The sequence below is a fragment of the Thalassophryne amazonica genome, chromosome 1 (genome assembly GCF_902500255.1).
Source record: "Thalassophryne amazonica chromosome 1, fThaAma1.1, whole genome shotgun sequence".
Taxonomy (NCBI): Eukaryota; Metazoa; Chordata; class Actinopteri; order Batrachoidiformes; family Batrachoididae; genus Thalassophryne; species Thalassophryne amazonica.
The window spans coordinates 51083980-51097856 of NC_047103.1; the positions used below are offsets into that span (position 1 = coordinate 51083980).

A 13877-nucleotide genomic window follows, 5' to 3' on the forward strand; every position below is an offset into this window, starting at 1 on the left:
TTAATGCATTATGTATGAAGGAGGCATCAGTTGAAGGAAAAAAGAACTGGATTGGGAAAAACACTCTTCATTCTAATTTCCAAACCTCTATAAGATAAAATGACTAGTCTTTTTTCAGAGCAATAATTGTCCCGTCATGTTGACTACTCCAATGGTTGTTACCATGAACACCAGTTAACCTTAAGGTCACAAGCATCTCAAGTTCTGTACTCAGTCTGCTGGGGGGGGGGGGGGGGGGGGGGGGGGCAGAGACCGAGGCCAACCATGGTGCTTGGCACTTTCTCATGTTTCCTCATCTCTCCATGAAAGTACAACTCAATATTTGTTCACCAAAATAATTAATGTCTATACTTTAACTGTGCTATTAAAATATAAATATTACCGCAAAAACAAAAATCGATATGGCAAGGGTCTGGTGCCTGCTTAGAATCTCTGCCCTCAGTTTTACAACTACAATCATCATTTTTTAACTCAACGAATTACACTCAGACCATCTTCAAAACACAAAAACTGCCATTTTGAACACATATGCTAGAACAACTTGATTGTTGCTATGAATACGTGAATCACACTTCAGAGCTCTTTATCTCTATGTTATGACAATGTAATTTATATGGGTGTAACATTCATCACTATTACCAATAACATAAAATTAAGAATGTTTCATGCCAGTCTTTTTCTGCAGGGGCCCACTTCAGTTAAGTGACCAGCCCAAGGTTGGCATATCAATGGCATAAAATGGTCTGAAAATAATGTTGACAATAATATCCACGATAGTTTCTTAGCAAGATATTTTCTCACACACACACACCCACACACAACACACACACACACACACACACACACACACACACACACACACACACACACACACACACACACACACACACACACACACACACACACACACACACACACACACACACACAGTCTGGTTGATTTGTGTATCATAAAAAGCAATATAGCTGAAGCATAAAGTGCATCTAGAAAGTATTTGCAGCGCATCACTTTTTGTCCTTGTTATGTTACAGCCTTATTCCATAATAAAGTAGCTAAATTCAGTTTTTCCCTCAAACTTCTAATCACAACACCCCATAATGACAACATGAAAAAAGTTTTTTTTAAAACATTTGAAAAGTTTATTAAAAATAAATAAATAAAATCTAAAAAAAAAAAAAAAAAAAAATCACGTGTAAATAAGTATTCACACCCTTTGCTCAATACTTTGTTGATGCACCTTTGGCAGCAATTACAGCCTCAAGTCTTTTTCAATATGATGCCACAAGCTTGGCACGCCTATGTTTGGGCAGTTATACCTATTCTTCTTTGCAGGGCCTCTCAAATTCCATGAGGTTGGATGAGGAGTATCGGTGCACAGCCATTTTCAGGTCTCTGTTTAATTGGATTCAGGTCTGGGCTCTGGCTGGGTCACTCAACAACAATCAGTTGTCCTGAAGCCACTCCTTTGATATCTTGGCTGTGGTCATTGTCCTGCTGAAAGATGAACCTTCACCCCAGTCTGAGGTAAAGAGCGCTCTGGAGCAGATTTTTATCCAGGATGTCTCTGTACATTGCTGCATTCATCTTTCCCTCAATGCCTGACTAATCTCCCAGTTGTTTCTGCTGAAAAACATCTCCACAGCATGATGATGCCACCACCATGCTTCACTGTAGGGATGATGCCTGGTTTCCTCCAAACATGATGCCTGGCATTACTCAATCAGTTCAATCTTTGTCTCATCAGACCAGTCAATTTTGTTTCTCATGGTCATCACCACTCATAGCTTCATAGTGGAGGAGACTTTCAAATTTTTCTTCCTTAAATAAAAAAAAAAGAAAAAAAAAAGAAAAGAAAATCCTTCTCTGTACCACTTCATCATGAAGCTGTACAACTGGTGATGCAAAATTCAAAACTTGCACAATACATACGAGGTCTGTTAGAAAAGTATCTAACCTTTTTATTTTTTCCAATAACCTTATGGATTTGAATCACGTGATTGCATCAGCCAAGCTTGAACCTTCGTGCGCATGCGTGAGTTTTTTCATGCCTGTCGGTTGCGTCATTCGCCTGTGAGCACGCTTTGTGGGAGGAGTGGTCCAGCCCCTCGGCGGATTTTCATTGTCAGGAAAATGGCCGAGCGACTGCCACTTTGCTGCATCAAAATTTTTTCAGAAACTGTGAGAGACAGCCAGGTGGAAACATTCGGAAACTTCAGATGGCTTTCAGGGATGATTTCAGGAGGCGTCATAACCTCAAGCCTGGTTCACATGGCAAGATAATTAGGCCCGATCTTCCCCTTCCGACAATCTTAAGGATGCCCCGACAGTACTGTTTGTATTGCTACATAATTTTTATAAATAAAGACCAAGACATATTCAGTGTCTTGGAAATGTTGATGTATCCACCCCCTGACTAGTCTGAAGAAGACTGGATGCAGTGCTGGGCACAGCTAACCAAAAAGTTAGGTTTGATAACTGGTAATCAGCTAACTGAAAAGTTATCTTTTTTAACGCTAAACCGATAAACTGTCTAAAAACTTATCGGAAGCTACAGATAACCGATAACTTTGCGCACGCAAAGCGCACGTGTGATGACATCACAACTCTATCCGGTTAGGTAGATGAGGTTTCTTTCAATAACAAGAACTGTCAAAAAACTTTCTCGTGTGTGGTTGGAATTGTGTGGCGATAGGAATCGCCTTGTGAATGCTTGAATAACGATGTCAGTCGCACAAAGAAATCAAATAATAGTGAAAACGTGTTCGGTGCACCTCAAGCCTGGTTCACATCGCAAGATAATTAGGCCGATATTGGACTCGATCTTCCCCTTCTGACAATCTTAAGGATGCCCCGACAATCGTGATGATGCTAAATATAATCTTATCAGATATTTCTGCCGTGTGTGGTGTGTTAAGAACGACGTGAGGAGCTAAATGTGACATACAGCCAATCAGAAAGTGAGGTGTCTGACCTGGGAATGTTCGTGTGTGAAATCTGTTTGTGTGTTGTTTTTACCATGTGGCTGACATCACACACTGTACAAGTAAATCTGTCAGATCTATGATATATATATTTTTTTTATCTCCACGTGTGTGGTCTCTCAGGTTTTGGAAACCTACAGATAGTTTTAAAATCCTGCGGTCGACAACACTGATATAACCGGTCACCAGTAGATGGCAGTGTTCTATGCATTTTGACACCGGTTACATCACATGGCCCGAATCACAATTTAACAGACTTTTTGGCTTTTGGAGGAAGCAGCCTGGACTTCTTCTGGCATTTTTACATAACACAAACACAATAACATCTATAAACACACAGAATATATTCATGAGAGTTTTAGGCACAATATACAAAGAGTTTAATGCTGTTGTCCATGTGAAGCCTGATCAGAGCATCTCAAATGCATTTCTCCTGTCATTAACTTTTACCCAGAATGCACTGCGCACACACAATGTCCACACTAAAACCTTTAAAATTAGTCTAATACTTTCAAACTAAAACGTATATCTGATATTTTCACTTTATAAAACTTCAGACATGACATTAATTTAAACAACTTCTCCGAAATTAGTTTAGTTAAAATTTTAACCATAAGTTAAAACTGTATGCCTCTGGATGACTTAGGTGATATTGCCAGTGTATCACTATGAGGTCAAAAGAAATGAGCTTTTTTCGTTTACATGACCAGTTCTCCTTTGCCTGCAGAGGATAGAGCGGTTTATTCTAGAACTAGTTCTTCTCCGTTTGTTGAGGATAGAACTGTGCATCTACTACAAAAAGCGACGTCTGCAAAAATGTTAGCGAACTAAAAATTAAAAGACCAAAACTAATCAGAAGATAAATGGTCCGATGATGGTTTTCAAAGTTATCTGAAAAGCTAATCCGACAATGAAAACATTATCTTCGATAATTAGCGGTTTGCGGAACTGTGCCCACCACTGACTGGATGTAAAAGTGATGGTTTGTATGTGTTATACTTTTGAATATATTTTGTCACAAGTATGCAAAAAATGCACTGGAATTCATTATTATTATTATTCCTGTCAAAGTGCATGTTTGTCTGAAATCCAATTATCCTACATAGCAAACATTTTTTAGTAGTGTATCTTTAAACTGAAATGGTGTAACAGTGTTATTTATGGATTGATGACTGCTGAAGAATTTGATTTATAAATATATTAGCAGTACATGCTAAATATTAGGTCACTGATTAGTAACCTAATTAATTAAGGTGATACCTGGATGCCTTTGGTACTTGTCCAGGGGTCAAAATACATTTTTTAACGTACCTGCACTGGTGCTAGTAACCAAAAAATTACTTGCACCAAAAAAAAAAAGTTACTTGCACAACCAAAAGTCAGTCTTATATCAACCTTAAAACTCCTCCTCTGATGTGTCAGACCCTTAATTCCTCTCTGGGGAGAGTTTGCCGCTGCTGCTCTCCCCTCAGTTTTTTTTTTTTTTTTGTCCATGTGCACACGAACGAATCGTCCGTAAAGATTATTTTGTTTATTAACTACACAGACGTATAATAAAACAAATGGTGACTGGTTTATAACACAATTATGACAGAGTTTCAGGGGAGAGAGAGCGAGGAACTACGGAGCCCTGGAAGTGTCATCGCAAAATGTTTTGCATGTGGAGAGAATGTGCGCACGTTTTATTATATTGGGCTCACGTCTTATTATATTGTGCGCTCGTTTTATCATATATTCCGCACGTTTTAAGCATCGTTTGAGTAAATTTAGGGCACAATCTACTTAAACGTGGCCACAATTTGTAAAGCATGCACTCAATATGTGTCAACATGCTATTAGTCAACAAACCAGGAGACAGTGTAATACATTTCCCCATTAGAAATGGATCTGGTCAGGATGTATCTTCATGGTTTGGGTGCACAAAGACATATAGAGAACTCTAGCTGCCCAGCATGGCATCATCTGGAGTTTAAGCACATTAAAAAAGATGCTGAGGGCGAAGCGTCGTGAGGATGACAATTTAGGTCATATTATGGAGTTCATTTTGAACAAAGGAAAACGTGCGCATGTTTTATTAATTCGAGGGCTCAATTAAAGGAAAACGTGTGCACAAACTATCACGGCCAGGAAAACGTGTGCACGTTTTATTAATTTGAGAGCATGTTTTATTAATTCGTGTGCTCAATTAAAGGAAAACGTGCCCACAAATTATCATGGCCAGAAAAAAAATATCACTTTAAGTGACGTAAAGGAACCGCAGCGGCAGCCACTTTTTTTTTTCACATCCGCGCGTGAACTAATTGTCCATGAAGATAATTTTAATAACTACATAGATGTATAAAACAAATGGTGACTGGTTTATAACACGATGACAGAGTTTGAGGGGGAGGGGGAGGGAGAGAGAGAGGAACTGCAGCCAGCCAGTTATTTTTTTTCTTTTCTTTGTTTACATATGCGCACGCAAACACAACAAATGGAGCACAACAACTCGCTCCGTGTGTCTGAGTCATACAACGCAGGGAAGACGAAGACAACACACTGGAATTTTTTTTTTCCTTATTTATTTCTTTATTGGTTCATTTTACTGGTGCTTATAGTTGATAAAACTTGGATAAAGTTACCTGCACCAGTGCAAGTGCAGTATAAAATTACGTGCACCGCTTGAATAATACGTGCACAAACTAGCACATGCACGTACTATTTCGAGCCCTGTTGTCTATCCAGAGGACCCTTGGCTCCTATCCTCCACTACATCAGCGCACGGTGAAGAGCCTGTGTCATTGTCAGTTTTCACTTGCACTTTCCTTTATTACCAAATGTATCTGTGTTCACTTGTATGCTCATGGGTGTGTTCCTCAAAAAATAAGGCATGTTCAAATTCAAAAGCTGGTGTGTTCCTATCAACCACCATGAGAAAGCGCTTGAACGCAAGCATAAAAACAATGAAATAATAATGAAACAAGAGCAAACAGAAATTTTTGACGTTCGCCAACCCAGATCTGGATCACCTCCAAAATTTTATGGAGTCTTCCATGCCCTAATATCTATCTGTGGTGCAAAATTGGTGAGAATCTGTGAAGGAGTTTTGAAGTAATCCTTCAAAACCTATATAAAGTGAAATCTTGATCCAGAATCCGGATCCGAATCCAGATCACCTCCAAAATTCACTGGAGTCTTCCATGCCCTAATATCAATCTGTAGTACAAATTAGGTGAGAATCTGTTAAGTAGTTTTGACGTAATACTTCAAAGCGAATATATAAAGTGAAATCTTGATGTGTAAATAATGTATATAAAAATGTAAATAAAAACAAAATACAATGATTTGGTTGAAGAGGATTTGCAAATTACTGTATTCTGTTTTATTTCCATTTTACGTCCCAACGTCACTGGAACTGGGGTTGTACATGCTACATAGGATCAAACAGGAATGAATAAACTGGAAAGGCAGAAAGAAAAAGTTTGACAATTATTCAATGGATAAAGAATTTTCCAGATAGACCATTTTGAACAGTAACCACTGCTCAGGAGGATTTTCAGTGACAGTAAATAGAAGAAGCATGCACAGGAACTGTCAGAGATGTCTCAAAGCCCCAAGAGCCGGAGGAGATTATGTAAGATATTCAGTATACTAGGTCACCCAGTCGTTTTTGATACACACTCTTTCTGTACCACTGACCTAACACCACTGGCATTTTCATTTAACACTGTCCTTACATGGTTAGGATTGTACCAAATTTCTGATCTGAGATGACCCAGAACCAAAGAAAAAAAAAAAAAAAAAAAAGACAGTACAAACTAAAACAAGTGACATACATCCAACATCCGATATAGGCCCCGAGGCTTACTGGAGCCGGTGCTTATCTCCAGATGTCGTAGTGTGAAGCAGACTAGTCTACGACTCCCCAGGAGTGTATGATGCAGGTCACGCCCCACCTATTTACTGCTGGATGAACTGAGACAGGCAGCATGGTGGATTAGCGGTTAGCATTGTTACCTCATAGCGAGAAGATCATGGGTTTGATTCCTGCCTGTGGCCTTTCTGTGTGGAGTTTGCATGTTCTCTTGCTTCCTCCCACATCCAAAGACACGCAGGTTAGGTGGATTGGAAACTTTAAATTGTTCGTAGGTGTGCGTGCGGGTGTGAATGTGTTTGTTTGTCTACGTATATGTGGCCCTGCGACAGACTGGCATCCTGTCCAGGGTATACCCCACCTCACGCTGCTAGGATAGGCTCCAGCCCTCCGTGACCCTTAAATGGAGTAAGCGGTTGAACATGAGTGAGTGAGTGAACTGAGACAATGCAGATGAAGTGTCTTGTCCAAGGACACAGTTGCACTGAATGGTAGCCTTGATACTTCTCCCACTGAGCTACCTGCTCTAGGCTACAACAGAGCTTAGTGTTAATTTATAAATCGGAATAAGCAGTAAAGAAAATGATTGCTGTGATAAAGCCATCTCCAGACTGCAGATGTTCCACAAACTATGAGGACAACTACTGGAATATAACATGACCAAAGGGATGTGGTTCATTTCTCATCTAAAATATTGCAATAATCCCATTCGTACAGTAAATCAGTCACGGCCAATAGACCATCAGATTATGATGTCATCAACTCAAAATTTGATATTCACATTTCAAACTGAGGGAGACAAGTAGCACAGACTATACTCTCCAAGATCACTCGAGCAAGACAGTCTGTCTTTTCTGCTTCACCATGAAGCTTTGACTTTTCATGCAACAGCCAAAATCACAATGGCAGCAACAGACACCTATAACGCCTTCAGAGTTGTCATGGGTGTCTTGGTGGCTTTCCTGATGCATTATCTTTTTGATAACTACCTGTTTCAAAACAATTGGCTGTAAAAGCAATGATTTTGTTGTGTTATATGTTCTGTCTCATTCCATTTCATTTATTTTGATTGTTTCTATGAAAGTTACATCCTGTTGTAGAGGTTTTGTTTTCACTACTTTGCATGCCACTACAAATTCCAGATTTAAGGTTCTCTTTCTTTCTTTCAGGGAAGCATTACGTTATTTATGTGGGTGGGTTAGTCTCATAAGACTTCAGAGCATGCTCTCACAGATCAGTGCACTTAGCTTTCAGAATTATTTCAAAATCCTGCAACAGGTGAAAGGGTCGGTAAAGCCAGCAACAGTGGGGTATGTAGATTTTTGGTGGCAGCACAAGATAGGCTCAATACTTTTTCTGGTAGTATCAGATTACTCTCATAGCAAGACAAACCCAAGCCTGTTCCAACGTGAAAGACCAGAATGCTGAGCAACATCACCAGAGGTGAACAGTTTCTTCATCTGGCTATCAAAGAAGGAGAGTCATTAATTATGCAAGTCCTTAAATACTGCAAAATATAAAGCTTTAATTGTTTACAGTAGAACCATGGAATGTAAAGGGTTAGTTCTTTTCTTGTTTTATCACATTGTAAACCAAATTTACAACCAAACTACAACCCCAATTCCAATGAAAGTGGGACGTTCTGTGGTACAAATTTGGTGAGAATCTGTGAAGTAGTTTTGAGATAATCCTTCAAAGTGTATATAAAGTGAAATCTTGATGTGTAAATAATGTAAATAAAAATGTAAATAAAAACAGAATACAATGATTTGCAAATCCTCTTCAACCTACATTCAATTGAATACCCACCACAAGAGACAAGATATTTAATGTTCAAACTGATAAACTTTATTGTTTTTGTGCAAATATATTTGTTCATTTAAATGGATGCCTGCAACACATTTCAAAAAAGTTGGACAGGGCAACAAAAGACTGGGAAAGTTGATGAATGCTCAAAGAACACCTGTTTGGAACAGGTGAGTGTCATGATTGTGGAAAGGATCTTACCGCGAGGGCTCAGGAAACACTTCAGAAACCACTGTTAATTAACACCAGTTCATCGCTACATCTACAAGCGCAAGTTAAAACACTACCATGTAAAGCAAAAGCCATACATCAACAACATCCAGAAACACCGCTGCCTTCTCTGGGCCCGAGCTCATTTGAAATGGACAGACGCAAAGTGGAAAAGTGTGCTGTGGTCTGATGAGTCCACATTTCAAATTATTTTTGGAAATCATGGACCTCAAGTCATTCCGGACAAAAAAGAAAAAAAGACCATCCCAGACCGTTACCAGAGCAAAGTTCAAAAGCCAGCATCTGTGATGGTATGGGGGTGTGTTAGTGCCCATGTCATGGGCAATTTACACATCTGTGATGGCACCATCAATCCTGAAAGGTACATTCAGGTTTTGGAGCAACACATGCTGCCATCCAAGCAACGTCTTTTCAGGGACGTCCCTGCTTATTTCAGCAAGACAATGCCAAGCCACATTATGTCGTGTTACAACAGCGTGGATTCGTAATAAAGAGTGCGGGTACTAGACTGGCCTGCCTGCAGTCCAGGACCTGTCGCCCACTGAAAATGTGTGGCGCATATGAAGCGCAAAATACAATAATGGAGACCCTGGCCTTTGAACAACTGAAGTCGTACATGAATAAGAATGGAAAAGTATTCAACTACAAAGCTTCAACAATAGTTGTCTTTGGTCCAAACACTTATTAGTGTTGTTAGAAGGAAGGTGATGTACCACAGTGGTGAACATACCACTGCCCCAGACTGTTTTGAAACGTGTTGCAGGCATCTATTTCAAAATGAGCAAATAATTTCCACAAACAATAATGTTATCAGTTTAAACATTAAATATCTTGTCTTTGTGGTGTATTCAATTCAACATAGGTTGAAGAGGAATTGTATTCTGTTTTATTTACATTTTACACAACATCCCAACTTCATTGGAATTGGGGTTGTATATGGGTTTACTTACCTTTGCTTAACTTTGGGGTTAAAAAAAAAATAGAAAGGAATAGGTTTTATTAAAGGTGATTTTTTTCTTTTTAATTTTTTTTTCCCCGTTCCCTGCATGGCAGAGCTATTAACTTGTCAAGGATGCACAATTTTTAATATACTTTATGTTTCTGCACAAGCGCAATATCCAGGAAATACAAGTATGGGATTAGTCCTTTGCGTCAACAGAAAGTAGATCTGACCCCCGCAACTTGCCCAGCATGGCAAGTGACCTCTCAGGCTAAGTGCAGAGATTTGAATGTGCACATGTGCACCCCCACCACCCCACACAGCAGGTTTACCAACATTGCATTATGGGTAACAGCAAAACAACCAATACGAAAGCAAAACAAAAACCAAGAAAAAAGTGCAACATTCGCACATTTTAGTATACATGTTCAATCTTTGAACAAACAATCTTGAGGTCTGAAAGGGCACCAGACACTTGAAATGATCAGTACTGACTTGTTGAAAAGTGGATAGTATGACCCCTGAAACGCAATAATAACAGTTTTAACAAGCCTCTCAAATATGGGGATTTGCGCTTTTTAACCACATAAAAACAATAATTTTCAAAACGCTCCCACCACCTCTTATTTAGAACTTTTGACATACTAAATTTTATTTATTTATTTATTTTTATTAATATTAAGAAGAGACTGAAAAACAACATCTCGTAGAGGAGACAAATACATCAAACAAAAACAGACAAAAATAAAAACAAAATCAAAAGGGGCATTATCCAGTGACAGATAAGGAGCACGGAGAAAGGTCATTTCATAAAAGTAACAGAGTTTATATCCTTGTGGATTTTACACGCCATCTTAGATTTCACTTTTTGAGAGACAAGAAAAATAATTTAAAGTCATTAACAAACCTACAAAGGAGGGGCTTATTGTTTCTCCATTTACAACAGTGAATATAATATTTACTAGGGGTGTCGGAAAAAAATCGATTCACATCCGACTCGCGATTCTTATTTATTACGATTCTGAATCGATCCAAAATGTCCAAGAATCTATTTTTAAAAAGCATTCTTGGACATTTATTCTTCATTTTCTTGCTTACTCGCTGCGTGTACTGTTTGTCAGGCAACGGCTTCCGTACTACAGCGACCCCGCGAGAGGGATGGTCCGTTGTGCTTCAAACACTCGTGAGCTGCAGAGTTCAGTGGCTGCAGCTTAGCATGGCGGAAGAAGAGCTAATTCAGCCAGCACCGTCTTTGCTGAAGGAAAATGTTTGGGCGCATTTTGGATTTTATTATTTGCTGCGTAAGGAGCTTGACATGACATATGCAGTGTGCATAATCTGCAAAATGAAAGTCAACTACTTCGGAAACACTTCAAATCTGCAAGCCCACATGCTACGCCATCACCCGGAGCTAAAAGAGTGGAGCAGCGGTATCTGCTGACTACTGACCAGCGCTTCACTAAACTGCCAGCCAACTCTGAACGCGCAAAGCAGATAAGTACATTTACACCTAGAATCACTTGATTAACCTTGTAAAGCTGCATTTTCTTAAACATAAACATTTTTTAAGTAATATAACCATTTCTCAGAGCTCTTTGAATCGAATTGAATCGTGACTTGTTGTACGATTCACATCCCTAATATTTACCCATGAGTATGACAATATTTACCACATCAGAAATAGAAGACTTTAGATTGTCCATATAAAAAAGAATGTGAGAGAAGACAAAAGGTAACATATCAATTATTTTCACAGATAACCACTCACTGATATCCAGCCAAAACTTCCTAGATACAGGGCATAAATAAAACATAAAATTCACCATCCCCATCCATTATATCAGTAACAAACCAAATGTCCCTCATACCAATCTTTCTTAAAAAGTGATTTTCTATTGATGTTAATAACTGTTATTCCATAAGGTTGCTCCGTGAGGGGAAAAATTATGGGTAAATATAATTTTCCAAAAGTGAAGAATCTGTTTATGAAATTTTGAAAGTTTCATACTAACTTTTAACGTTCGGTAACAAGAGGAAGGAAATACACCTGCTCACAAATAGCTTCGTAATGTTTCAACACGTACTGACAAGGGAGGAAGTTGGTGAAGGCTTCAAAATAAAAGTCAAAACCTAGGTGAGGAACAACGACTGGGGTATAACCATTTAAACAAAACATACATATGTAACAAAATGTTATAACAAAGACAGTCTGGCTGCAACCCCGTATTAAAAGTCAATCACGTTGAGTAGCATCACATTTAGTATGCTTGTGATTTTATTTTCGCTCTTACCGGAAACTCGCTTTCTCTTCCCGACAACTTAACACTACTTTAGCATTAAACAGCTAGGTGCAGCTGACATCTGCCACCTTTCGCTTGACAAATTATGTTTACAACACGCTTGGCTATGTAATGATTAAGATAGTCGAAAATAAAAGTTTAAATAACATTAATATACAAATAAAGTCTGTCAATACTTCTGAGCTAGGGGGAAAGCCACATATATTGTATAACAACCAGGAAGAGACGCCAACATCGCCTCTGTAAATGCATTTCAAAATGGTTTAAAAGATATTTGTGGCGTTAACGTCAGGTTGACGGGATACAAAGCATCTCACAACTTTGTTTTGTGTTCTGTTCGGCCTGCTGTCAGATATTTTTCGCAGCATCGGTCCAGCTCCCACCCTCTTGCACCATTTCCGCCTTTTAAATCGAATCATTTCCACGGAGCCCTGCCACGTCAATTAAATTACACAGAAAATTCTACACGGAAATGTTGAAACACAAGACAAGAACGACACGCCGCCGCCGCAGCAGCCAGTTTTTGATGAATGGAAAACAATGAATGTGATAAACGCTGCGACATCGTCAGGACGAGAAACAAGTGAAGGCGCTGCGTGACGTGTCGAAATCAGAGTCCAAATTAAAGAAAGAAAAATACGAGGTGGAAGCAGAACTTACCCAGAGCTACCTCGCAGGCCTTACGCAGCTGGGAATGGTGAGCTTTTTTCACCTCCTTGTCGGCCAGAATCTTCTCCAAAGCTCGTGTGAGGAACATGTTTTTCGTCTTTTTGCCCTCAAACATGTCGCACGGGAATTCGGGCCGAGGTGTGCCTGCTCCCGAAAGGGCTGCGACCGCCTCGGACGGGGACAGAGTATTCCTCAGCCGCAGTGCCCCGGCAGACAAACGTAAATAAACACAGAGAAGGTGGGGTAAATCCCTCAGATTTCCATTAACGACCTGCCTCCTGCGCCATGTTGGAGAGAGGAAGCGACGTCACGTAGATTCACGTAGATCGGCCGCAGTGAGCGAGTGAGCAGGGCCGCGGCCGCGGGGGGGGGGGGGGGGGGGGGGGGGGGGGGGGGCAAATATTCTGCCCACATTTTCAGTCAATTGAAGTTTATATACTTTATATATATATATATATATATATATATATATATATATATATATATATATATATATATATATATATATATATAGTTTTTCCAAAAATATTAGTCCTATCAATGTGACATTTTGTGACATTATATATATATATTTCATATATGATTAACTGAGGTAAGTGAGATCTAGCATTAGAATTCTTATTAATATTTTGTATCAATCTGATCAACGGCCCACCTGACGTCAGCCTCACTTTGATGTGGCGCAAACGCTGCTCTCCTATTGGTCACTTAGGAGTGGGAATTCCCACTCCAAAAAAGAGGCCAATATCTGGCCCAATTCAGGGCCAGTTGTTGGGCTATTGATCACAGAGAAACTGGGGTGAACTGACATTTTCTGTTAGGTAAGCTTATGTGTTTTGGGTCAAGGATGAACGGCCGCTGAAACTGAAAGTTGATAGGACTAATATTTTTTGAAGATATTAGGGATATTAACTAACAACTGTGAACAGTGAGCATTAATAATAAAATTCTGAACTCACGCCATTCCAGCAGGGGGCGGGTAAATCATCTATATATTAAAGTCTAGTGGCCTCTGTGTATGTGTATGCCTGCATGCATGCATGTGTATAACTTTGATCATGGACAAACTGGGGAAAGCTGACATTTGCTGTTTGGTG

At 39.4% G+C, this 13877-nt stretch overlaps 1 protein-coding gene across 2 annotated transcripts in view; it reads right to left on the reverse strand.

The window, feature by feature from the left end:
* The window catches only part of arfgef1 (ADP-ribosylation factor guanine nucleotide-exchange factor 1 (brefeldin A-inhibited)), a 197198-nt gene extending 184112 nt beyond the window's left edge, over positions 1-13086 (reverse strand). The window contains exon 1 of one of the 2 annotated variants that reach the window (XM_034169775.1): positions 12772-12895. In XM_034169775.1, coding sequence (XP_034025666.1) covers positions 12772-12895 — 124 coding nt within the window. Of the gene's footprint in view, positions 1-12771 lie in introns of both variants that reach the window. The other variant, XM_034169783.1, reaches the window with a different exon arrangement.
* Between the last annotated feature and the right edge of the window lie 791 nt (positions 13087-13877).